Source organism: Schistocerca gregaria, chromosome 6, assembly GCF_023897955.1.
Source record: "Schistocerca gregaria isolate iqSchGreg1 chromosome 6, iqSchGreg1.2, whole genome shotgun sequence".
NCBI classification, from domain to species: domain Eukaryota; kingdom Metazoa; phylum Arthropoda; class Insecta; order Orthoptera; family Acrididae; genus Schistocerca; species Schistocerca gregaria.
Genome location: NC_064925.1, coordinates 254,053,444 through 254,079,339, shown reverse-complemented (window position 1 = coordinate 254,079,339; position 25,896 = coordinate 254,053,444). Strand labels below are relative to the sequence as shown.

The following is a 25,896-nucleotide window of genomic DNA, read 5'->3' as shown; positions in this document are numbered from 1 at the left end:
TCACCTTTGCTCTTTGTACCACCTACATCCCACCGTCATGTTATGTCACCAGGGCAGACTTCCTCCAACTTATTGGGCAACTCTCTCATTCATTTTTGTTGCTCAGTGACTTCAATGCACACCATCCCCTTTGGGGCTCTCCCAGAACCTGTCAGAGTGATGCCGTCCTGGCTGACCTTCTCAATCAAATCAACCTCATCTGCCTTTACACTGTAGGACCCACATACATTTAAGATTCCACGCACACCTATTCCTATTTGGACCTCTCGTTCTGCACTGCCCAGCTTGCCCATCACCTTGAGTGGTCCATTCTCTCTGACGTGTACTCAAGCGACCATTTACAGTGTGCTATCCATATGCTGGCTTCTACCCCACCTATTGCAAGCCCACAAGGTAGCTTTATAAAGCCAACTGGAGGCTTTACTCCTCCGTGGCGATTTTTGATGAACAGCATTTCCCCATGATCAGGTAGCACCCATTACAAACATTATCCTTACCACCACATTCCATTCCTCAAACTTCATCTTTACCATGCCATGTCCTCATTGCTTGGTGGACTGAGGTGTGCCATGATGCAATTTGTGTACAAAGATTTGCACTCCGGGTTCTTAACCATCATCCTAAGATGACGAACTGCATTCATTATAAACAGTTGCGAGTGCAGTAATTGTATTCTTTGGGATAGCAAAACAGCAAGCTGGATTTCCTTTACTAGTTCTTTTAACAGTTCCACTCCATCTTCTGTCATGCGGGCCAGCCTGTGTTGGCCTACTGGGACCAAGGTCAATTCCCCAATTTCAGGTCTGACAGTAGCAAATGGTGTCATAGCGGACAAAACCTTGAGCTGCTATTTTGTGGAGATTTGGAGCCCCACACTATCACCTGTATTTCTCCATCAGGAACAAGTGGATGAGGCTTGGGAAATACCCTTCTCTTCTCAGAATCATGAATGCTACAAAGCCGCTTTTATGATGAGGGAGCTAGATGATGCTCTCACTTCATCCCAATCCTCCACTCCAGTGCTGAACGATGTTCACCATTCAGATGTTGCAGCACTTTCTCATGTAGGCAACCACTTTTTCCTTCAAATGTACAGTTGCATGTGGACAGAGGGTATGTTTCCCAGACACTGGTGTGAAGCCACTGTCATACCCATACCTAAGCCTGGTAAGGACAAACACCTTCCTTCTAGCTACCATGCCATTTCTCTCACCAGCTGTGTTTGCAAGGTGAAGGAACATATGATTCATGCCTGACTGATATGGTGGCTTGAGTCTCACAATTTGCTAACCACTGCACAATGTGGATTTTGAGCAGTTGACCATCTCGTCACTTTGTCTAGCCATGTCATGAATGGTTTACTATGGGAATACCAGACTGTGACCATGTTTCTTGATTTGGAGAAAGCATATGACACCTGCTGGAGGACTGGTATCCTCCACACTCTCTACACGTGGGGCTTCTGAGGCCACCTGCCTCATTTCCTTCAGGAATTTTTCAAAGACTGAGTTTTCATGTTACATGTGCATTCTGCCTTGTCTGATACCTTTATCCCAGAAAAAAGCTGTGCCTCAGGGCTCCGTTCTGAGCATCATCCTCTTTGCTATAGCCATTAACCTTATTATGGCCTGTCCCCACTGGGCATCTCAGGCTCTCTTTTTGTTGACAATTTTGCAATCTATTGCGTTTCTCCATGGACTCATCTTCTTTGGTGGCATTTTCAGTGTTGTCTCGATAGTCTTTACTCATGGAACAGCAACAATGGCTTTCACTTTTCCACTGACAAAACTATTTGTTTGAATTTTTGGTGGCGCAGTGGGTTTCTTCAACTGTCTTTACATCTAGTGCCTGTTGCTCTTCAGTTTACTGAAACTACAAAATCCCTGGGGCTCATGCTCGATAGGAAACGTTCTTGGTCCTCTCATGTGCTTTACCTGGCAGCCCAGTGAACCTGGCCCCTCAATGTCCTATGTGTTCTCAGTGGTACTTCCTGGTGAGCAGATTAGATCATCCTCCTCCATTTGTACCAATCCCTTGTCAGCTAGAAACTAGACTACGGGTGTTTCATTTATGCATGTGCATGTCTGTCCATCTTACTCTGTCTCAAATAATCCACCATCATGGCATCCGTTCAGCCAGTATTTACAGTGGAGGTCTTCGCCCTGTATCATACTACACAATACATCTGGCAACATAGGCTTTTCAGTTGTGTTATTTTCTCCAACTCTCTCATTGCCATTCAGAGCCTCTCTGTGCTGTACACAGTCCATCCCTTAGTGCAAAGGGGCCAGGAAATCTTCCACTTGTTCACTCTTGATTGATCCACTGTAATGTTAATGTTTGCCCCTGGTCATGTCCATCTGACAGGAAACAAGGCCACTGACACTGCAGCCAAGGCTACAGCCCTCCTACCTCAGGTCGCTAGTTCTTCCATTCCCTCCAATGATCTCTGTATCGCTGTCTTTCAGCAGGTGGTGTCACTTCGGCATCATCAATGGTTTTCACTTCATGGGGACAAGCTCCACAGAATTAAACCTCTCCAACCTCCTCTGGGTGCTCTGACCGTGAGGAGATCGTTTTAACTAGGTTGTGTATTGGGCACTATCTTTTTAGCCATTGCCATTTGTTAAGTGGTGATCCCTCACACTTAGTGCTCATTGTCATCAACCTTTGAGGTTCACCATCTCCTGACTGAATGCCTTCTTTTTAACCTCTTATGTTCTAATTTGTCTTTGCCATCTTGAGTTATCAGCCTTTTTAGCAAACATCATGCAGGCTGTTGACCACATTTTACTTTTTACCCATGATAGCAAGATGGTGAAGGACATTTGATCTTTAGTTCAGGACCTCCATTGTCTCTATGACATATTTTATGGACCTTTCTCAGAGTAAGTCCCTATTTTTAACTGTCTTTCCTTCTGTCAGCTTAGCTTAACATGTAGTCACTTTTAACTCCTTTTTCACCTTCATGTTCTATGGTTCTGAGATGGACATGTATGACTTTAGTTGTTTTTGCACTCTAAAACAAAACAAAACAACTTGGGGTTTGAGTGATTTGCCCTCCTTCCAAAACCTGTCCTCCTTTCTTCTGTGAGTTGTAAAGCTAAGAATTTGGATGTCTCTCAGTATCACAGTACTCTAGGTGCACATTAACCTGAACATAGATAGTATGCTGTCAGTTGTGAAATTCCAGTTGAGTAAAAAACAAATTGTGGAATACAAAACACAGACTGTTGAGGTCACTGTGTATAAAATGTACTTGTAAATGGATAAATTGTGACTGTATTACATTGTAATGAAGGAATACATCAAGCTTGATAGGCTTGATAGTGCTGTTAACTTGAAAGAGAGAGAGAGAGAGAGAGAGAGAGAGAGAGAGAGAGAGAGAGAGAGAGAGAGAGAGAGAGAGGGGGGGGGGGGGGGAGGGGAGAGAGAGAGAGAGAGAGAGAGAGAGAGAGAGAAATTTCAGAAACTGTTTTCTGTCAACTCACTTACTGTAGTTACTTTCACGTACTACATGCAATCAGTGATAGACAACCATTCACCTATAGCAAGCAGATTAGTGTTTGGAGCACAAAAGCAAATAATAGGAAATAGCATTCACACTAGCTTTTGAGCACTCAATCTTTTTTTAGAAAAAGTAGACACAATCACACACACAATTCCCCAGACATCCAAACACATGTGTAAATGTGGCTGTGTTGTGAATGTGTGTAATTTTGGCAAAAAAAAGAGCAAGTGGTCAAAAGCTAGTGTCAATACATGTTTCTGCCCTCCACCCATCAATTCAGTATAGGTGAGTGGTTCTCTTCCCCTTATTTTACTTATTGATCCATCCAGGAATTTCCATTATTGTCATGAATTTTGTGCACTGACACAAGTTTTAAAATTTAATTAGTATATCAATTTCTCCCCTTAATAAACCCTCCATTTGATGTTCTCAAGATGACACATTTCTTCACTGATCCCAGTTTTTTTTTTTATATTTATTCAAAACAAAATGCAAAATAATTTATAGGACAGCGTTTGGTTTATGTTTTTTACTTATTTCAGGTGTGCAGAAGAAGTACTGAAATTTGGTAACAATGACTGCACAGATAACAATGGATGTTCACAACTGCCGTGCTGGAATGGGGGCATGTGCATTTCTCAAGACATTCTGTCACAGTATAATTGTTCTTGTCCTGATGGGACATTAGGGCCAAACTGTGAATCTGTACTTGAAAGCCAAATTTTCCAACTTAGTCCCAGTGCCTTAGTAGCAATAATAACTTGCTTTATTTGCATATTTGGTAAGTATGTAATATCCTTTGCAATAACTATGAACTGGAAAATGTCATGATTAGCTGAGAAAACTTTGATTGTTCATATTGGCATATACCGTGTATGCAGTTTATTTAATAACATTCACAAGGTGAAAATAAACATTCACAAGATGACACATGCAAGTGAAAGAAAACATCCTTTGTTGAGTTAGGCTACTCACACACACACACACACACACACACACACACACACACACACACACACCGAAGCAGAGGCAAGTGCTCGCTACATGGTTAGATTAGATTAATTATTAATTCCATAGATCCATAAAAGAGGGAATCCTCCTGGGTGTGGAACATGTCAGATAAACACATTACAAAAATGTAATAAGAAAAACTTGAGTTTCATTAATTTTAATGGTCCTCAGTCAATAAACAGTAAAATTATGTAGATGAATAAATTTAAACTTCTAATATTTACAGGTTTAATACTTATGTCTGCTTTCATTCAATCCATCATTCAGACATTTGCTAGTTTCTTGGCTATTACAACCAAGTATTGTCAAAAATTAAAGTAAATTATTCATTTCAGTGATCCTCAGTTAAGAATAGTCAGATTATGTACAAGATTTAAAATTGAAATTCCTATATTTACAGTCTTAAGACTTACATCTGCTTTCCATACATCCATCATTCACACAGTAGGCAGTTACTTGGCTGTTACAACCAAGTATTATCCTATGATACAAGCATACCGGAGTTGGTGGGGTGTTGCACATGATGATTATTATGAAGATGATGATGATGATGATGATGATGATGATGATGATGGCATGATGTTGTTGATTGGGGGGAGTGGGGTGTGACAGGACAGAGAAAGAGAAAACTGTTGGGTAAAGGGTGTGGGGAGAGTGTGTTAAAGGAGCCTGAGGCCAGGAGTGTTATGGGCACAAAGGGTGTGTTGCAAGAGTAACTCCCATCTGTGTAGTTCAGAAAAGGTTTTGATGGAGGGAAGAATTCAGATGCCCTTGATTGTGAAGTAGCCACTGAACTTCGGCATGTTGTGCTTAGCTGCATTCTGTATCACTGGGTGGTCAAGTCTGCTCTTGGCCAGTGTTTCTTGGTGGCCATTCAGTCTGGTGAACAGCTGGCTGGTTGTAAAAAACTGTGTAGTGATTGCAGCAGTTAGTATATAATGTGGCTGCTTTCAGAGGTGTGCTGCCTCTGTTGGGATAGGATAACCCTGTTAGAGGACTGTTGTAGGAAGTGCTTGGTGGATGGATTGGGCAGGTCTTGCATCTGGGCTTCCACAGGGGTATGACACCTGTGGCAATGGGTTGGGAATGGAAGTAGCATAGCGATGGACCAGAATTTTGCATAAGTTGGAAGGTAAATGGAATATACTTCATGAGAGATGGAAGGGATCTCACTTAGGGTGTCCTACAGTCTTATTCAGCCACTCACGCAACTTAAAAACAATATCCTGGTCCATCCCTATGTCACTCCTACCTCCAACCTCTTGCCACATGGGAAGACCCAATGCAAGATCTACACAATCCGCCCACCCAGTGCTTCCTTTTCCAATCTTGTCACATTCTTATGGTATTCCATAGGAGGCAGGTCACCTGTGAAAGCAGCCATGTCATATACTAACCATGCTACAGTCACTGGGCAGCTTTTTATCTCAGTATGACCAACAGAATGAATGGGCACTGCAGAAATGTGGGCAAGAACAAAGTTGACCACCCAGGAGTACAACAAGCATCTGAGCACAACATGCTCGAGTTCAATGGCTTCTTCACAACCTGGGCCCTCTGAGTCCTTCCCTTCACTACCTATTTTTCTGAACTACACAAATGGGAGTTTTTCTTGCAAAAGATCCTTCACTGCTGTAACCCTCCTGGCCCCAGTCTCCTTTAACCCATTGTCCCCACACCTTCTACCCAATTTAGCTTATTTATGGTCCTTGTGTTGATAAGAAGGGCACCAGGGAAATGAAATACTTGGACTGTACCAAAATTAGCACCTGCTCCCTTTCAATTTGGGAAATTGGTTACCAAAGGCTAAAGGAAGAAATAGAAGCTATTCAGATGTAATGCAACAGAAAAACGTTCAATATTAGATGATCAGATAACTAATAAGGAGGTTCTAAATTGACTTGAGAGAAGAAAAATTATGGCGCAACTTGACTAAAAGAAAGAATTGGTTGATAGGAGCTACTTGAGATGGAAGGAATTGTTAGTCTGTTAATGGCAGAGGGTAAGAATTGTAGAAGGATACTCAAGGATAAATGCAGTAGGTGTTGTGACACACCGATCTTTCAAAGTGCCGTCACGCAGTTACGCGTGTCCTCTACATGTGGCGCTGTCTGCCAGCCATGCAACAGCAGCAGCGCCACCTAAGCGGCCAGTGGCCAGCCAGCCAGCAGCTGCAGTTATGATTTGACTGTTAAAGTGTACACACATCTTACTCTGTTTACTTGATCTGTGACTTTCATGTATTGCATCTTCCTTGAAATTTATTTGCTCAACTTCAAGTTATAACAATTGGTGATGAGGATGGGATTTTTCTTTTCCATCGCTGACCCACATGTTTCCATGGCTACTTTAGAGCAACTATTGCAAGGTCTTATAGAACAGCAAACGCTTCTCACAAATGCGATTTGTAATTTCATCGCAGCATCAAATGCAGGACATCTCTCGTCGTTGTCTCTACCTCCTTTTCCTCCTTACGGTGAGGCGGCAGAAGACTGGTCTGATTACAAAAAACGTCTTCGACAGCACTTCGTGGCATTTCATGTGTCGCAGGCGAACAAACATGTAAGTCTCTGTTCCTTTTATGGATTTCACCTCAAATGTATCGGTTCTTGTCGCAATTGGCTCCTTTGAAAGACCCTGCGTCTTTGTCCTTTGGTGAAATGTGCTCACTTCAGTCTATCTATTTTCAAAAGCAAACGCATGTGGTAGCCTCTTGTGTTGCCTTTTATCGTTGTCAAAAACAACCGAATCAATCCTATTGCACTTGGGCTGCTGAACTTCACAGCCTCAGTAGAAAGTGTCAATTTGTTACTAAAGTTCACAAAGAATCCTGCGCTGATTCCATGGTACGGGATGCTATTATCTGATCGGCACTCGACACAGAAGTTAGGCAACGTGCCCTTCAGTTGGCAAATCCAACTCTAGATTAAGTCCTATGCATCGCTCAGTCTTTTGAAATTCCTCGCACTACTGGAGTGCAAATAGAGGCATGGGGTGATGTCTGGGAAATACAAACTCTGTGGGATGTTGACAGAGCGTGTGGCATATCCCCATCGGCCGATGTGGCCACAGTACTCTCCCAAGCGCAGCCTCTGCCTTACCATAAACAAACCTCTAAGAAACTGCAGCAAAACCCACGGCAACTTCCTTCATGTCCTCAGTGTTTTACGAAACATTCACGAGAAGATTGTCCACAAAGTTGCGCTGTGTGTCACAAATGAAAAATGTGACATCCGTTTGCAAATCCGACCTCATACATGATGTTCATGAACATGACACTGATTCTGATTCTGTGTTGTCTGTCAATTGTACTTCTTCCCTTTCAGGGAAGTTATTCCTCACTGTTCAAATACTTGGTCGAGATGTTCGCATGCAGGTGGATACTGGTTCTGCTGCCACTATCTTCAATTCTCAGACATATTGTTAGTTGGGTTCTCCAATCCTGTCACCTGTCACTAAGCAATTACGGACTTACAATAAACAGAAGATTTCTCTCTTGGGACAATTTTAATGCTGAGGTATCTTACAAATCTGTCGTTTGCACTGTTCCCATATTTGTGGTCGGCCATAGTAATGCGGAGAATCTTTTTGGTTTCGATGCCTTTCGCGTTTTTGGGTTTTTCCATAGATGACTCTGTCAATATCGTCTCTGATGCTATTCCTTATGCTCAATTCAATTCCTTGCCAACGACCTTTTTGTCCCTTTTTTTTTGTCCTGGGTTAGGCCGTGCAAATGACTTTGAAGTTCATATCATGCTCAAACCCACTGCTCGGCCTAAGTTTTTTCAGGCTCGGCCCATTCCTGTGGCCTTTTGTGTTCAGGTCAAACAGGAGCTGGATCATCTCACTGCTTCAGGGGTCTTCTGTCACTTCCAGTGAGTTGTCCTCTCCTGTCATTGTCGTTGCTAAGCCGAATGGTGATATTCATCTCTGTGGCGATTTCAAAGCCTCTGTCAATGCTCAATGCCTTATCGACACTTACCCTATGCCTCAACCTGAAGAATTGTTCATTAAACTTGCTGGAGGCCAGTATTTTTCCGAACTTAACCTGTCAAAAGCTTATCATCAACTTCCTCTCGACGCTGCTTCTTGGCAGTTTCTGGTCTGTAACACGCCTTTCGGCCTCTATCAATACCAACGATTGCCATTCTGGGTTGCCAGCACCCCTGCTCTCTTTCAGCAATTCTTGGAACAATTATTGCTCACTGTCCCTGGGTGTATAAATTACCAGGATGACATTATAAAATTATATACAGCTGATCAGTTGCAATGGATAAAGAAACTCTTTACCTAGGTGAGCACTGCAAGATCCACGAGCTATTTTATATTTACATGACAAACCCTAATTCTAGGGCTATATTTTATTGTTGACGCATGGATCTATGCCAACAATTGTAAAAACGGCGATGGTACATTAGTCCTTACTAATGTAAAATTGCTACCTTCTGAAGAAGACAAATTTATATTTGTCAAAACCTAGGTAAAGAATTTCTTAATCCATTGCAACTAGTCGGCTGTTTATTATTTTATTACATGAAACTATTGCTGTTGTGCAACTATGTTTAAAGTATTGCACGACGACATTGTTGTCACTGGCTCCACTACTGACGAACATCTTCAAAATCTCCGCACACTTTTTCATGTCTTACAGACTGCCGGTCTTAAGTGTAATCTTCAGAAATCAAAATTTTTTCAGGCATCTATCACGTACTTGGGGTTTCAACTCTCTCGGGATGGTATTCGTCTGCTTCATCAAATTGTCGCTGTGATCGATGCCCATCCTCGCCCTAAATCTGTTAAGGAACTGCAGGCCTTCTTGGGGAAAATAGCATACTATCACAAGTTTTTACGGTCTGCTGCTTTGGTGGCTCAGCCGTTGCATCGCCTGTTGCATATAAACGTGCCTTTTCACTGGTCTGCATCATGCGATGCGGCTTTCCAGAAATTGAAGACTATGCTGAAACAGGCCCCGTGCCTGGCTACTTATCAACCTCGCCAAGATCTTGTTCTTGCCATGGACACCTCTCAATATGGGGTTGGTGCAGTCCTTGCACACCATTTTTCTGACAGTTCTGAACAACCCATTGCTTATGCCTCCAAAACGCTCACGAATGCCCAACAAAAGTATTCTCAAATTGAAAAGAAGCTTTCGCAATTATTTATGCTCTTCATAAGTTTGGTGTTTTTCTCTATGGACGAAATTTCATCTTGTCATGGATCACAAACCACTTGTTTCCTTGTTTCATCCATCAACGTCACTTCCCGACAAGGCTGCACACTGCCTCCAGCGTTGGGCTCTTTACTTGTCTCGTTTCAATTATGAGATCCATTTCTGGCCAACGGCTCAACATGCGAATGCTGATGCACTGTCTAGCATTCCCATGGGTCCTGATCTGGCATTCGATAGGGACGAACTTTCGTGTTTCCACCTGGATGTTGCCGAGCACCGGATTGTGGACGGGTGACCCATCACCGGGGACTGGCTGGCAGCTGCTACGGCTTCTGACCCTACCCTCTCCCGGGTTTTATGCTGTATTCAGAAGGGTTTGCCGGATCGTCCATCTGCTAAGACTTCTGATCCATTGCGGAACTAGTACGCTTTGCATTACCGCCTCACGGCTAGGGATGGTGTTATCCTCCTTTCCACCGAAAATTCTTCGCCGCGTGTTGTGGTACCTGCGTCTTTGCGTGCTTTGGTCTTGTGCCTCCTTCACCAAGGGCACTGGGGTGTCTCTCACACACAATCTCTGGCGCACCATCATATGTGCTGGCCCTGCATTGACCTTGAAATCGCACACATGTTCACTGCCTGCGGCCCTTGTGCGTCACAGGCCGCCGCCCCGAAGTCATCTTTGTCACCACGGCCTTCGCCTGAGAAGCCCTGGGAGTGTATTCATGCTGAGTTTGCGGGACCTTTTGTAGGTACTTATTGGCTTCTCGTTATTGACGCCTACTCTAACTTTCCTTTCATTGTCTGTCGCACGTCGGCTCCCACCGCGGCAACCACCAATGCTCTAGCTCGCATTTTCTCTTTGGAAGGCCTTCCCTCTATTCTTGTTACTGATAATTGTCCACAATTTGCCTCTTCCGATTTTGCAGATTTTTGTGCTCATCACGGCATCATGCATGTCATGATTCCTCCATTCCACCCACAGTCAAATGATGAGGCTGAACGACTGGTCTGTACATTTAAGGCTCAGATGAGGAAACTCCTGACTTCTTCTGCTGCTGATGATGATGCGATTCTCCAATGTCGGACTTCTTACTGTTTCACCCCCATGGGCGACCACAGCCCAGCTGAGCTCTTACTTGGCCGACAGCCCGGCACGCTACTTCATCTTCTGCGGCCTTCCACCTCACAGCTGCGGGTGCCTTCACTTGGCCAGTTCACCGCCTACGACCTTGTATGGGTACGGGGATATGGCAGACGGCCAAAATGGAGTCCCGGTCACATCTTACGACACTGTGGCCAACGCCTGTATGAAATGCAGACGGACACAGGTGTTGCAGTGCATCATTCGGACCAGCTTCGGCCTCGTGTGCTGGCAACGCCTGTTCCAGATGCTGCTACACCACCTTCGGCTGTACCTGACACTTGGGATACTGGAATCTCTCATTACTCACAACACAGTCCTCTCACCATCATATTGGTGCCAGCACAAGAACTGGCACCACCAGGAGACGTGCCCATGCAGGAACCAGATAACCATCATCTGTCGGAGCAACTCTACTCACCTCCTTCTCCTACGGATGCTGACACGTCACTCGTGTCTCCTGTTACATGTATAACAACCGGACTTGCTGCAACGGGCAGATTGGTGCATGGGGCCCCAGCAGATTCGACCCCCACGTCTCCTGTCATCTTGACCCGTTATCATCGGGGACTCTTACATCCGTACGGGAAGCCTCCTCCTTGAGACTTTACGGCCAGTCAAACAATACCTATGGATGTTAGCAATCTACAGGCCACCTCCATCAAGACCTGTGCAAAAACTTCAAAGGGGGGAAAAGTGTTGTGGCTCGCCGATCTTTCAAAGTGCCGCCACGCAGTTACGTGCGTCCTCTACATGCAGCGCTGTCTGCCAGCCATGCAGCAGCAGCACCACCTAAGTGGCCAGCCAGCCAGCGGCTGCTAGACTTGGACTCAGTTATGATTTGACTGTTAAAGTGTACACACGTCTTACTCTGTTTACTTAAGCTATGACTTTCATGTATTGTGCCTTCCTTGAAATATATTTGTTCAACATACAGTAGGCTAAGCAGGTTCATATGGAATGTAGGGTGCAGTAATTATCCAGAGATGAAGAGGCATGCACAGATGGAATAGTGTGGAGAGCTGCATCAAACCAGTCTTTAGACTAAAACCACAACAAATGAGGAAAATCTTGAACAAAAAGTACCTGGTCCTCCATGTTGAGAATGACACAAGAGGACAACTCCTTATTCATTGAAAAAATCTTTAGTTAAAAGGCTTCGAGGTAACAGAAGAATGGCTGTATAATAGGAGACAGGAAAAGTCTATGGAAATGAATTATCATAATTTGTGTATGCAAAATACCACATTGGCAAAATAAAACAAAAGTGATTAAAGAATTGTATACAGGAAACTGGTTATTATTCTTCTCCTGGAAACAAAGAAAAAGGGACATTTTATTGAAATCAAGGAAGCGAGTACACATTTTTATAGTGTAGCATAAAAAAATCAAAGTACTTACCATGGAATATTGAAACTGATGAAACATAAATTCCAAAGAATGGTCAGAAACAGAACGCTACTGATGAAAATTAAATTTAGCTTAATATATACAATTTTTTGAGCATTTGGTATCACTGAAGAGTAACCATTATATTAAAAAATATGGATTCCTTAATAAATGCAACAATATCGGAAAACAAGAGAGATTTTCATTGTAGGAAATTTTAACTGTACAACAGGAAGTGAAAAGTGGTTCAAATGGCTCTGAGCGCTATGGGACTTAACATCAGATGGCATCAGTCCCCTAGAACTTAGCACTACTTAAACATAACTAACCGAAGGACATCACACACATCCATGCCCGAGGCAGGATTAGAATTTGCGACCGTATCAGTTGCACGGTTCCAGATTGAAGAGCCTAGAGCTGCTTGGCCACTGCGGCCGGCAGGAAGTGATAGGGGACATGAAATGATGGGACTGTTTGGAGAAAACAGTGCGAGTAATAATAGTAATAAACTCTTTATATTTGTGAGTAAAATTCACTGAAAAATCTGGAAGGCCTTTATTAATTTAAAGGAACATATAAATACACATGGCATAAATATAAACTGCATTAAAAATAAATAATGGGTTTTATTAGAGTTAAACAGGTAAGAGATGAGAAAGAATTTAAGGCCATATAAAGCAGTAACACTTAGTGCTACCTTTCTTGTTAAATTCAAATTTCTGTTCCATTCAGAGTGATGGCGATTCAAGAAAACTAGTTTTGTGACACAGATAATCTACAACAAGAACTGGCAATCTCTAAACAAAATTTAAATACTCTTGAGAATGTAAGTTTTTATTCAGTAAGAAACCAGATACAAAATCAATGGAAACTACATTGGTACTACAGAAAGTCAGTAACATTATATCAAAAATAAATTACACGAATCAACCAAAGAAACATTAGAAGTGAAAAACATGCAAACCATTCATTGTGTTATTGGGTTGAGGAAATTAAAAAGGAGGTAAAATTTTAAAGTAAGAAAACAATATTTTAAAATACCTAAATACTAGAAAAGTTTAGAACAGGATAGAGCTTAACACACAAGCCAAAATCAGGAACAAATGTTATAGAAGCAAAGGACAAAACTTGGGAACAATCATGTCGAAAATTATATTCTTTTATTGGAGGGAAAAGCAGTACAGATGCATGGGGAATAATAGAAATAATAGAGAGTTTAAAAAGGATTTCTAAAATAATATGTGTTATGCACACTGTATATATTACTCATAATTCTGGGGGAAACTATTTTTAAAAACTGTTAATAGCATATTTGAAAACTCACTGACTGCGTATACTGGACTAATAAATAATCATACATATTACTACACTCATCTGGAAATAGGATTGGAAAAAGGGGCAATATAGTCTTTAAAGAATGGGGTGCAAATAAATTATGGTATACTCATTGCAATGTGTAGATGACCCATTGACTGTAGCCGTAGATTAAGAGGATGTAGACTGTATGGTCAGAAAATTAATACAAGAATATAAAAATTAGTTCTGAATGTAAATGCAGTATAATGAAATACATGGTAATTGATGGAATAAATGAAGATATAGCACTGTTATACGTAGAAGGGATGGGAACAATAGCAGTTACTTCTTTTTCTTGTACCTTTGTCCCAGTTTGGTGCAGGGTCAGCATGGTTGTAATCAGATATGGCATGGTTAGTTTAAGGAGTGGCTGGATGCCTTTCCTGTTGCCACCCACTTCCCCCCCCCCCCCCCTCTTCCCAGGAGTGAATATGTTGTGTGTAACCCCCCCCCCCCCCCCCCCCCCCAACTTTCTACATGTAGTGTTTATCTAAGTAAAAGTGAGCAAAAGTTTCCTAAATGTTTCTGAATACCAACAATGTAGGTAAAGACAGATTGCTACTTACTGTAAAGAAGACACATCAAGTTGCAGACAGGCACAATTAAAAGACACTCAGAGAGAGAGAGAGAGAGAGAGAGAGAGAGAGAGAGAGAGAGAGAGAGAGAGAGAGTTACTGATGAAAGCTCTGGCCAAAAGCTATGCGTGAATGTCTTTTAATTGTTCCAGTCTGCAACTTGACATGTCTTCTTTACGGTAAGTTCTGTATTTTCCTACAATGTTGATGCTCCTACCTAAATGTTTGTGAATCGTGTAAGTGAGGTGGGACTTAGGTAAGAGCCCTGTATTCATCTAGTGTCATACAGGAAACCCTTCTAGGCTGGCTAGCACACTGACCCTCATTGTTAATCTATTGGACAGATTTGCTTTGGGGCCAGTGCACCTCCCAATCCCAGAAGCAGTGCTTTAACATGCACAGCAGTTTGGGGGGGGGGGGGGGGGGGGGAGGGGGGTGGTAGGAACAGTAGCAGTCACTTAAGAACATAAACTCCCGGGGGTGAAAATTTCAGATGATGGGAAATGTGACAAAAAAATGAATTTGAATCTCATAATAACTTGTATCTTGTAATCATTATACTTTCATGGGAAATAAATTTTGATTCTCTTATGTTTGTGAGCCATAAGTGTGTTGATAGCTTGCAAATTTTGGTATCATTCATGTAACTCTGGTTGGGTAGAAAATTGGATATTGTAAAACAGGTACTGAAACGGATGGCTTCAGAGCTTAAAATTTGAACTAGGGCAGTTACATATTTGAAGAGGGGGGGGGGGGGGCAAGAGGGTGGAAAATTGTAACAGGTAGAAGAGGAAAAACAGGGACATTTACAATGAAAAGCAAATGTGACCTTGTAATTTGTGGTCACAGAGAAAGTGCATAAACTTTCTTTCTTCCTTTTTGGTCATCAGTCTTCTGACTAGTTTGATGGAGCCCGCCATGAATTCCTCTCCTGTGCTAACCTCCTCATCTCAGAGTAGCACTAGAAACCTACATCCTCAGTTATTTGCTGGATGTATTCCGATTTCTGTTTTCCTCTACAGTTTTTGCCCTCTACAGCTCCCTCCAGTACCATGGAAGTTATTTCCTCATGTCTTAACAGATGTCCTATCATCCTGCCCCTTCTCCTTATCAGTGTTTTCCACATATTCCATTCCTCTCTGATTCAGCACAGAACCTTCTCATTCCTTACCTTATAGCCCACCTACTTTTCAACATTCATCTGTAGCACCACATCTCAAATGCTTCGATTCTCTTCTGTTCCGGTTTTCCCACAGTCCATGTTTCACTACCATACAATGCTGTACTCCAGTCGTACATTCTCAGAAATTTATTCCTCAAATTAAGGCCTATGTTGGATATTAGTAGACTTCTCTTGGCCAGGAATGTCCTTTTTTCCAGTGCTAGTCTGCTTTTGATGTCCTCCTTGATCTGTCCATCATTGTTTATTTTACTACCTAGGTAGCAGAATTTCTTACCTTCACCTACTTTGTGACTATCAATCCTGATGTTACATTTCTCGCTGTTCTCATTTCTATTATTTCTGATTACCTCCATCTTTCTCTGATTTACTCTCAATCCATACTCTGTACTCGAGAGACTGTTCATTCCATTCAGCAGATCATGTGATTCTTTATCACTTTCACTCATGATACCAATGTCATCAGCAAATCATATCTTTGATATCCTTTCACCTTGAATTTTAATTCCACTCCTGAACCTTTCTTTTATTTGCATCACTGCTTCTTCGATGTACAGATTGAACCCGAGGTCGAAAGGCTACATCCCTGTCTTACACCATTTTTAATTCAAGCACTTTATTCTTGGTCATTCACACTTTTTCTAGTCCTTCTTGGCTCTTTTACATATTGTATACTACCCATCTCTCCCTATAGCTTACCCCTATTTTTCTCAGAATTTTGAACATATTGTGCCACTTTACATTGTCAAACACTTTTTCCAGGTGGACAACTCCTATGAACATGTCTTGATTTTTCTTCAATCTTGCTTCCATTATTAACTGCAACATCAGAATTGCCTCTCTCATGCCTTTGCTTTTCCTAAAGCCAAACTGACTGTCAGCAAGCATATCTTCAATTTTCTTTTTCATTCTTCTGTAAATTATTCTTGTCAGCTCTTGCCATCTTCAGAATTGTGTGGCTGATGTTTTTCCAAAAGTAAGTCACCAGACCCATACATTCTACACACCAACATGAATAATCATTTTGTTCCCAATTCACCCAATGATTTTAGAAATTCTGATGAAATTTTATCTATCCCTTCTGCCTTATTTGAGCTTAAGTCCTCCAAAGCTCTTTTAAATTCTGATTCTAAATCGATTCCCATTTCTTCTTCTATCACATCAGACAAATCTTCCCCCTCATAGAGGCTTTCAAGATGTTCTTTCCACCTATCCACTCTCTCCTCTGCATTTAACAGTGGAATTACCATTGCACTCTTAATGTTATTACCCTTGTTGTTAATGTCATCCAAGTTTGTTTTGGCTTTCCTGTATGCTGAGTCTGTCCTTCTGATAATCATTTCTTTTTTGATGTCTTCACATTTTTCCTGCAGCCATTTCTTCTTAGCTTCCCTGCATTTCCTATTTATTTCATTCCTCAGCGACTTGTATTTCTGTATTCCTGAGTTTTTCAGAACATTTTTGTACTTCCTCCTTTCATTGATCAGTTGTGTTTCTTCTGTTACCCGTGGTTTCTTGACAGTTACCCTCTTTATACTTATGTTTTCTTTCCCAACTTCCATGATGGCTCTTTTTAGAGATGTCCATTCCTCTTCAACTGCACTGCCTACTGAGCTATTCCTTATTGCTGTATCTGTAGTCTTAGAGAACTTCAGCCGCATCTTCAACACTGTACCACACTAGCGGCTTTTAGTGAAATTGCATGCTTATGGAATATTGTCTCAGTTATGTGACTGGATTTGTAATTTCCTGTCAGAGAGGTCACAGTCACAAAAGTCATCGAGTAAAACAGAAGCGATTTCTGGCATTCCCCAAGGTAGTGTTATAGACCCTTTGCTGTTCCTTATCTATATAAACGATATGGGAGACAATCTGAGCAGCCATCTTAGGTTGTTTGCAGATGCTGCTGTTGTTTATCGACTGATAAAGACATGAGAATATCAAAACAAATTGCAAAATGATTTAGAAAAGATATCTGAATGGTGTGAAAATTGACAGTTGACCCTAAGTAACACAAAGTGTGAGGTCATCCACATGAATGCTAAAAGGAATTCATTAAACGTCAGTTACATTATATATCAGTCTAATCTAAAAGCCGTAAATTCAACTAAATACCTACGTATTACAGATATGAACAATTCAAATTGGAAGGAACACACAGAAAATGTTGTGGGGAAGGCTAACAAAAGACTGGGTTTTATTGGCAGGACACTTAGAAAATCTAACAGATCTACTAAGGAGACTGCCTACATTACGCTTGTCTGTTATCTTTTAGAATACTGCTGCGCATTGTGGGATCCTTACCAGATAGGACTGACGGAGTACATTGAAAAAGTTCAAAGAAGGGCAGCACATTTTGTACTATTGCAAAATGTGGGAGATAGTGTCACAGAACTGATACAGGATTTAGGCTGAACATTACTAAAAGAAAGCTGTTTTTTGTTGCGACAGAATCTTCTCACAAAATTCCAATCACCAACTTTCTACTCTGAATGTGAAAATATTTTGTTGACACTGACCTACATAGGAAGAAATGATCACCATGATAAAATAAGGGAAATCAGAGCTCTTATGGAAAGATATAGGTGTTTGTTTTTTCCGCGCGCTATACAAGATTGGAATAATAAAGAATTGTGAAGGTGGTTCGATGAACCCTCTGCCAGGCACTTAAATGCAATTTGCAGAGTATCCATGTAGGTGTAGATGTAGATGTTGCCATTCCTTAGAACCTCCGTATCCCACTTCTTTGTGTATTGATTCTTCCTGACTAATGTCTTAAACTTCAGCCTACTCTTCATCACTACTATATTTTGATCTGAGTCTATATCTGCTCCTGGGTATGCCTTACAATCTAGTGTCTGATTTCGGAATCTCTGTCTGACCATGATGTAATCTAATTGAAATCTTCCCATATCACCCAGCCTTTTCCAAGTAGCCTCCTCCCCTTGTGATTCTTGAACAGATTATTCACTTTTATTAGTTGAAACTTGTTACAGAACTCAGTTAGTCTTTCTCCTCTCCCATTCCTTGTTCAAAGCCCACATTCTTCTGTAACCTTGTCTTCTACTCCTTTCCCTACATCTGCATTCCAGTCTCCCATGACTATTAGATTTTCATCCCCCTCTGTATACTGTATTACTCTTTCAATATCCTCATACACTTTCTCTATATCTTCATGTTCAGCTTGCGACATTGGCATGTATACCTGAACTATCGTTGTCAGTATTGGTTTGCTGTTGATTCTGGTAAGAACAACACTGTCACTGAACTGCTCACAGTAACATACTCTCTGCCCTACCTTCCTATTCATAATGAAGCCTACTCCCGTTATACCATTTTCTGCTGCTGTTGATATTACCCTATACTCATCTGACAAGAAACCTTGTCTTCTTTCCACGTCACTTCACTTCACTGACCCCTGCTATATCTAGATTGAGCCTTTGCATTTCCCTTTCCAGATTTTCTAGTTTCCCTATAATGTTCAAGCTCCTAACATTCCATGCCCCAAGTGATAGAACATTATTATTTCTTTAATTATTCAATCTTTTTCCAATGGAGAGATCATTGTGATACTTAAATTTTAGGCCACATGTCCTGTGGATACACCTTTTGTGTCTTTAATACAGTGGTTTCCATTGCCTTCTGCATCCTCATGCCGTTGATCATTGCTGATTCTTCCACCTTTAAGGGCAGTTTCCCACGCCTGGGACAAGAGAGTGCCCTGAACCTCTGTCTGCTCCTCTGCCCTCTTTGACAAGGCCATTGGCAGAATGAGGGTGACTTCTTATGCCAGAAGTCTTCAGCCACCAATGCTGATTATTAATCAAAATTTCAGGAGCCGCGGGATCTGAACCCGGGACCAAAGACATTTTGATTATGAAATAAAGACACTACCCGTAGACTACAGGTATGAGTATGTCAGCTAGCTTTGGGCAAAAACAGGTTACAGCTGGGTGCTAGAAAGAACATTTCATCCATGGTGCGAGTAAAATGAAACTATAAAATTGAGGTCTCACTGTTAGGCTGCGACAATGAGAGGGCTGTCCTCACTTATTCTCTATACTTCCTCATTGTCAGCTTTTGATATAGGCATGTAAATTTGTGCACTGGTAGTTGACAATGGCCTCTGCTCAGTACCAGAAGAAAAATAATTTTGTCATTGTTTCCCCTTAGTAATTTGTCCTGTAGTATGCCTTCCTTCACATAATTATATCAGCACATGCTACAGCATTCACCAATACTGCTGTTATTGTTCTGTAATCACTCACTAGTAAGCTCTGATCTCTCTTCATTTCACTTCAGTACATGCTACTAATTCCAACAAATTAACCATCCCTCTGTTCTTTCCAGAATCCCCAGCTTCTCTACAAGACTCGTAGAAAATTTGCCTAAGTGTTCCTTTCCCGAAAATCCTTACCCAGAGATTCCTCACTTGGAACAGGTCATCCTTTTTTTTCTCCGCAGTAGGTGGTATTCTTGGGAATATTTTAGAAGATTACTTATATATTGTTGAAATATATTTTATAATTTTAATGCATTTTTTCCATAGTCTTTGAGATTTTCATGCTACTGCCGCCATTGATTCCTCTTTGGGAGACACTGTGGGATTATATCCTGGGTTACCACAACTGTTAGCTCAGTCATCTTCTTGACCCAAAAAAGTGCTATAAGAGCAATGCACCATGCAACCATACATGACAAATAGATTCCTGCAAGGACCCTCTTTCTAAATATTTCGGTCCTCCCACTCCCTGTATTTTTATTCTAGACACATATAAATATGTGACAGAGAATTTGAAAAAGACAAATAAAAACTTTAAAGTACATGAACACAATGCCAGGCAAAAACACAAACTTCATGTCGAGTCAGTAAGTACATCAGTCTTTAGAACCTCCACTGCAAATAGTGCTATACAAATTCAAAGTTGTCTGCCTCATAAAATAAAAGTTATTCCTTCATTTTCACTATTTCATAAATCCCTAAGGACATTCTATGCAACGTGTGTGTGTGTGTGTGTGTGTGTGTGTGTGTGTGTGTGTGTGTGTGTGTGTGTGTGTGTGTGTGTGTGTGTGCAAATGACATCCCTCAGTCTGAAGGGATTTAGTGGATAAAATAATTTGAATTATTTTGTTCTAAACAATACAGGCAGTGCTAAATTTAGCTGTCATGTTCTGCTATTATTAGTGCATCATTGGTTACTACTACTATCACTTTGATTTATTTCAGCCTTAGCTGTAGGCTTCCTTGTGTGGAGCCGTAGGACCAGAAGTCTTGGTAAAACAAAGCCAGAAAATTATGATGCTCATAAAAATGGAGAAAGCTGCTGTGATAAACTAGACAGCGTAGAAAATACTGCTGCACTTGATATAAAATCCTTACATGGCACTATTGAAAGAAAAGATAAAACTACTTGCATTGAACTACAACGTAAGTAAAAGCACTGCCACATATACTAACTTATACAGTAAATAAGAAAATAATTTTATATCAGTTTTCTACATTAATCATTTAAAACTTATAATTGTATCAAAACACGTCCTTGTTGAGATGGCAATACATTTAGACAATGATGACAAGTGGTTTGCATTTACAGCACACTACATCTGGATCCTTATGAGTCAAGTGTATTTAAGAGGGATAAAACTGATAATAAAGAGAAAATCATTTACTACATTCACCAACCCAAGCATCTATCCACCCCCCCCCCCCCCCCCCCACACACACACAGAGAGAGAGAGAGAGAGAGAGAGAGAGAGAGAGAGAGAGAGAGAGAGAGAGAGAGAGAGCTCGTAAAATTGTGTCTTTATACAAACATGCATTGAAAGCAACAGGGCACTAAGTAAACAAAATGCTTAAGCAGTGAGTTGGCTATCCTTTGCTACTTGATTCCTACCCAACAGAAGGATGAAGCAGCCGCTCAGCATCAAATTAAAATGTCTTTAACACTATGGGAAAGATCCCATACATCACAGGAGAAATATTTTTTCCGTGTTAGCCTCATTGTGTACCAAAACTGAGCATGGATAGATTACAAGCAGCAGTCAGACAAGAATGAATACAGAAATACTTTTGTCTTTCAAACACTGCAGATATGACTGTTCTTCAGAATTTGGAGGTAAACATATGTCATAAACTAAAGCCCTACATTTCCTTTTTTTTAAAAACCATTGTCATGACATGATTATTAATACACACTGCCTTAGATTGTTGGTTTACATTGCCACTTCTCACACTGTCAGCCAAGTAAGCATTTGCCGATTCACCATGATGCATAGTTTGAATCATGATATACAGGGTGTTGCAAAAAGGTACGGCCAAACTTTCAGGAAACATTCCTCACACACAAAGAAAGAAAATATGTTATATGCACATGTGTCCTGAAACACTTTCTTTCCATGTTAGAGCTCATTTTATTACTTATCTTCAAATCACATTAATCGTGGTATGGAAACACACAGCAACAGAACTTTTGCACTGAAATGAGGATTGACACATTGTTGGATGAACCATTTGCAGAAGTGTACCAATGGAGGCTAATCAGCTGCTGATAGTGCCTGCACATGCTGTACATGGTACGGAAACAACTGGTTCTCCCGTAGCACTCTCCATACAGTGATGTGGTCAACTTTACCTTGTACAGCAGCAATGTCTCTGACACTGACATTAGGGTTATCGTCAACTGCACAAAGAATTGCCTCATACATTGCAGGTGTCCACATCGTTCTAGGTTTTCCCCAGTCGTGAGTCATAAGCTGGAATGTTCCATGCTCCCTAAGACGCCGATCAATTGCTTTGAACGTCTTCCTGTCCGGACACCTTCGTTCTGGAAATCTGTCTCGATACAAACATACCGCGCCACGGCTATTGCCCTGTGCTAATCCATACATCAAATAGGCATCTGCCAACTCTGCATTTGTAAACATTGCACTGACTGCAAACCACGTTCGTGATGAACATTAACCTGTTGATGCTATGTACTGATGTGCTTGATGCTAGTACTGTAGAGCAATGAGTCGCATGTCAACATGAGCACCGAAGTCAACATTACCTTCCTTCAATTGGGCCAACTGGCTGTGAATCGAGGAAGTACTGTACATACTGACGAAACTAAAATGAGCTCTAACATGGAAATTAAGCGTTTCCGGACACATGTCCACATAACATCTTTTCTTCATTTGTGTGTGAGGAATGTTTCCTGAAAGTTTGGCCGTACCTTTTTGTAACACCCTGTATAAATGAAAGTGAAGGAATTGTTATAGTAATTATGGTTACATTGCAATGAACTATTCATGATTATTCAGGCAAAACATAACACACAAAATTTGCAAGCAATTCATTAATGTTTAAAAAGTTGTCATTAACACACTTTTACTGAATAGTTGCATATGTAGTACTCTCAGCTTATTATTTATATGACTATACTGATAATTGGTTAGAACATCAGTTGGGATGTAACAATATTATGAAAAGGAAAGTTGCTATTCACTATATAGTGGAGATGCTGAGTCACACATAGGCGCAACAGAAAGACTGTCACAAATAAATAAAGCTTTCAGCCATTAAGGCCTTCATCAATAATAGACATAGACACCCACCCCCCCCCCCCCCCCCCACACACACACACACACACACACACACACAAATGCAATTCACACACATGACTCCAGTCTCAGGCAACTGAAACCACACAGTGTGATGATAACGGCTTCAGTTGGCCATCAGTTGACATTACACCAGAAAATACTAACAAAGTGAGAAATCTGATTCAGACCTATGCAACACTTTGGGAACAAATTGTGTTCATGTGAATGTTTTCTATCAGGAGAACTGAAGTTTAGAATAATTGCAGCAAAATTCGTGGCACAACTACTTCAAGGACAAAGTTATTGACTGAAATTTCCTTAAAAGATCTCACCATGGCAAAAATGTCTTTCCTTTAATGATTGCAACCCTAACTCACTTATCATACTTATGCCACTGCCTCCCCTATTTCATAACAATACAACTTGAGCTTCCCTTATTTGAACTTTTTAAACGTCCTCCACCAATCCTATCTCCAAGTACAATAAGAGACATGGTTGTGAGAAACCAAAAATATTTATTAGGTTACAGCACTACAGCATAAATATAAGAATATAAGTGGAACAATACAGTTTAGTGAAATGCACAAGACTGCCAGCCGGAATTGGTGCACAGCAATATAAAGATCATTTGTTCTCCAGGGGTTGGTGGCTTTTGGCTACAGGTGATAGAGGTGCCATCAATGGTCAGCGTCCTCTGGTGGGGTGGCCTGCAGCAGCCATATGGCTTGATACTCAAATGTGTAACAGGTGCATCAGTAGGGGCAGTGGAAATATATAGTAATGTGCAAGTTGCTTCATTGCTCCTTCCTTGGAGGGAAGAGCAACACAGTGTCAGCTCCTCCATGATTACCTGATGGTTGGCACATCTGTAGTGCCTGAAGCATTTCACATCCATAGTGCCTGAAGTGTTCGTCCTTGGCACGGACAGCTACCAGCACATGCGGAACAGCAAGTGGGGGGAGGGGGGGGGGGGCGAGTGACACAAGTGCAGATGCACCCATCTTCTTTCCCATACAGCAGAGCAAGCAGGTGCCATGAGCTGGGGAGCCACAGTGTCCAGAGGTAGCAAAGGTGGTGCGGGGAGATGTCAGCACTCACCTAGTGGTGCAGCTGATTGTAGTGCAATGTCATAAGGTGCTCGTCGGTCCTCAAGATGAACTCATGGCATCCTCACCAGCTGTGGATGCTGCTGGTAATCCAACTCAAGTGTTATCTGAACGTTCGGGCCCAGACTGGATCTCCGGGTGCAAACCATGATGAAATTTGTGCTGATGCAGGACACCTGTTCAACAGTAGGAGATGGAACATCACCCATGGCTGTTGGCCATGTAAGAATTCAGCAGGGCTCTTGTCCCCAATTGGAGATGTTCTATAAGAACTGAGAAAGAACATAAGGGTCTCTTCCACCAGAAATCCCATGACATATTTGCATTTTGAAAGTTTGCATGAGACAGTCTGCTTTACCATTGGATTGCAGATGAAAGGGAGGTGCCATGACATGACAGATTCTATTATATGAGCAAAAGTCTCCAAAGGACTGAGCCAAAAATTGAGGACCATTGTTCAAAACCACTGTACAAGAGAGGTCATTGACAGGAAAATTGCTGTCAGCACGTTGACCTTTGCATCTGTTGTGGTAAATGGAACAATGAACAACATAAGGAAACTTGGAAAAGGCATCAACAACCAACAGTCAAAAAGTGTCTAAAAAGTTCCAGCAAAGTCATTATGGATTGTTTCCCAAGGTAAGTGGGCACTGGCCAGGTATAAAAAACAGAGTTTGGTCACACCTGTTGATTGGAACGTTTCTGGCAGGCCATTACCAAATGCTCCATCTCACAAACAATACGAGGCCAGAACACGTGCCAATATGACACTTATTTAGTGCAAGAAGCTGCCTAATGACATTGATGTAACAGGTTGAGAACCTGACTACGCAACATTGCAGGAATCACAACATGGGGAGTACCCCCTCTTGTTAACAAGAGAATGACATCCCTTAACAGGGAAAGACAATAAAGACAAACATAGAAGTTTTGCAGTGGATTGAATGCCTGGCCCAACAGATGGTCAGGCCAACTGTGTTGTACCAAGCACACAACTTGTTTAAGCAATGGGTCCTCACCTATTTTCAATGCAATCCTGGAGTTCATAATGGGGAAACCATCAATAATCTGTCTTTATTCTGTGTGAACCTACAGTTCTTCTTGATCAAAAAGTGTTCTGCAATGTAGGTTGGAAATGGATATCATAATTACATCTCAACAAAAATAATGTCCAAAATAAGGGTGATGATCAGCTTTGTCAAGTAAAGCAGCTGAGGGGTGAACAAGGAAACTAAAGGTTGTTGATCTGTGATTATGTAGAATTTTGTAGTGCATAAGATGACATGAAATTTATTTACAGCATAAACATCCGCAAGGACTTCTTTTGCAACTTTCGAACAGCGCTGCTGAGCTGCATTAAACATTTTTGACACAAAAGTGATTGGTTGGGGGCAGTTCTGGGCCATTGACATATTGATGGGTCTGAGCAACCTAATAGTGGGGTTCATCCATGGCCAAGACTAAATATTTACATCTGGAAGGCTGAAACGTCAAGCATGTAATATAATTTGTTTTTAAGCTGCATAAATGTATGCTCACAGGCTGGCAACTAATCAAAATGAACATTTTTACACATTTTTATGAAACAACTGCTGGTACAGAGGGTGAGCCAGAGTGGCAGCACCTGGAAAAAACTTGTGATAATATGCTAATTTACCAAGGAATGAGTGTAGTTCTTGCAGAGTGACCAGATGAGGCAAAGCTGTAATAGAAGCAACATGCTACTCCAGGGCTCAAACATCTTGTCTGGAAAGTTCATGACTGAGATACACAGACAGCAGAGGGTTGGAAAATTGATGTCTTAGTAAAATTACACTTAAGCCCCTCAGTTTGCAAAACAGTAAAGAGAGAACAGAGGTTACGTTAATGT

General features: G+C 41.4%; 1 protein-coding gene across 1 annotated transcript in view; it reads left to right on the top strand.

The window, feature by feature from the left end:
- Positions 1-25,896, top strand: part of LOC126278818 (neural-cadherin-like) — a 157,233-nt gene that overhangs the window by 114,659 nt on the left and 16,678 nt on the right. Inside the window, exons 18-19 of the mRNA XM_049979092.1 lie at positions 4,054-4,292; positions 20,564-20,764. Of these exons, the coding sequence (XP_049835049.1) occupies positions 4,054-4,292; positions 20,564-20,764 (440 nt within the window). The remainder of the gene's footprint in view (positions 1-4,053; positions 4,293-20,563; positions 20,765-25,896) is intronic.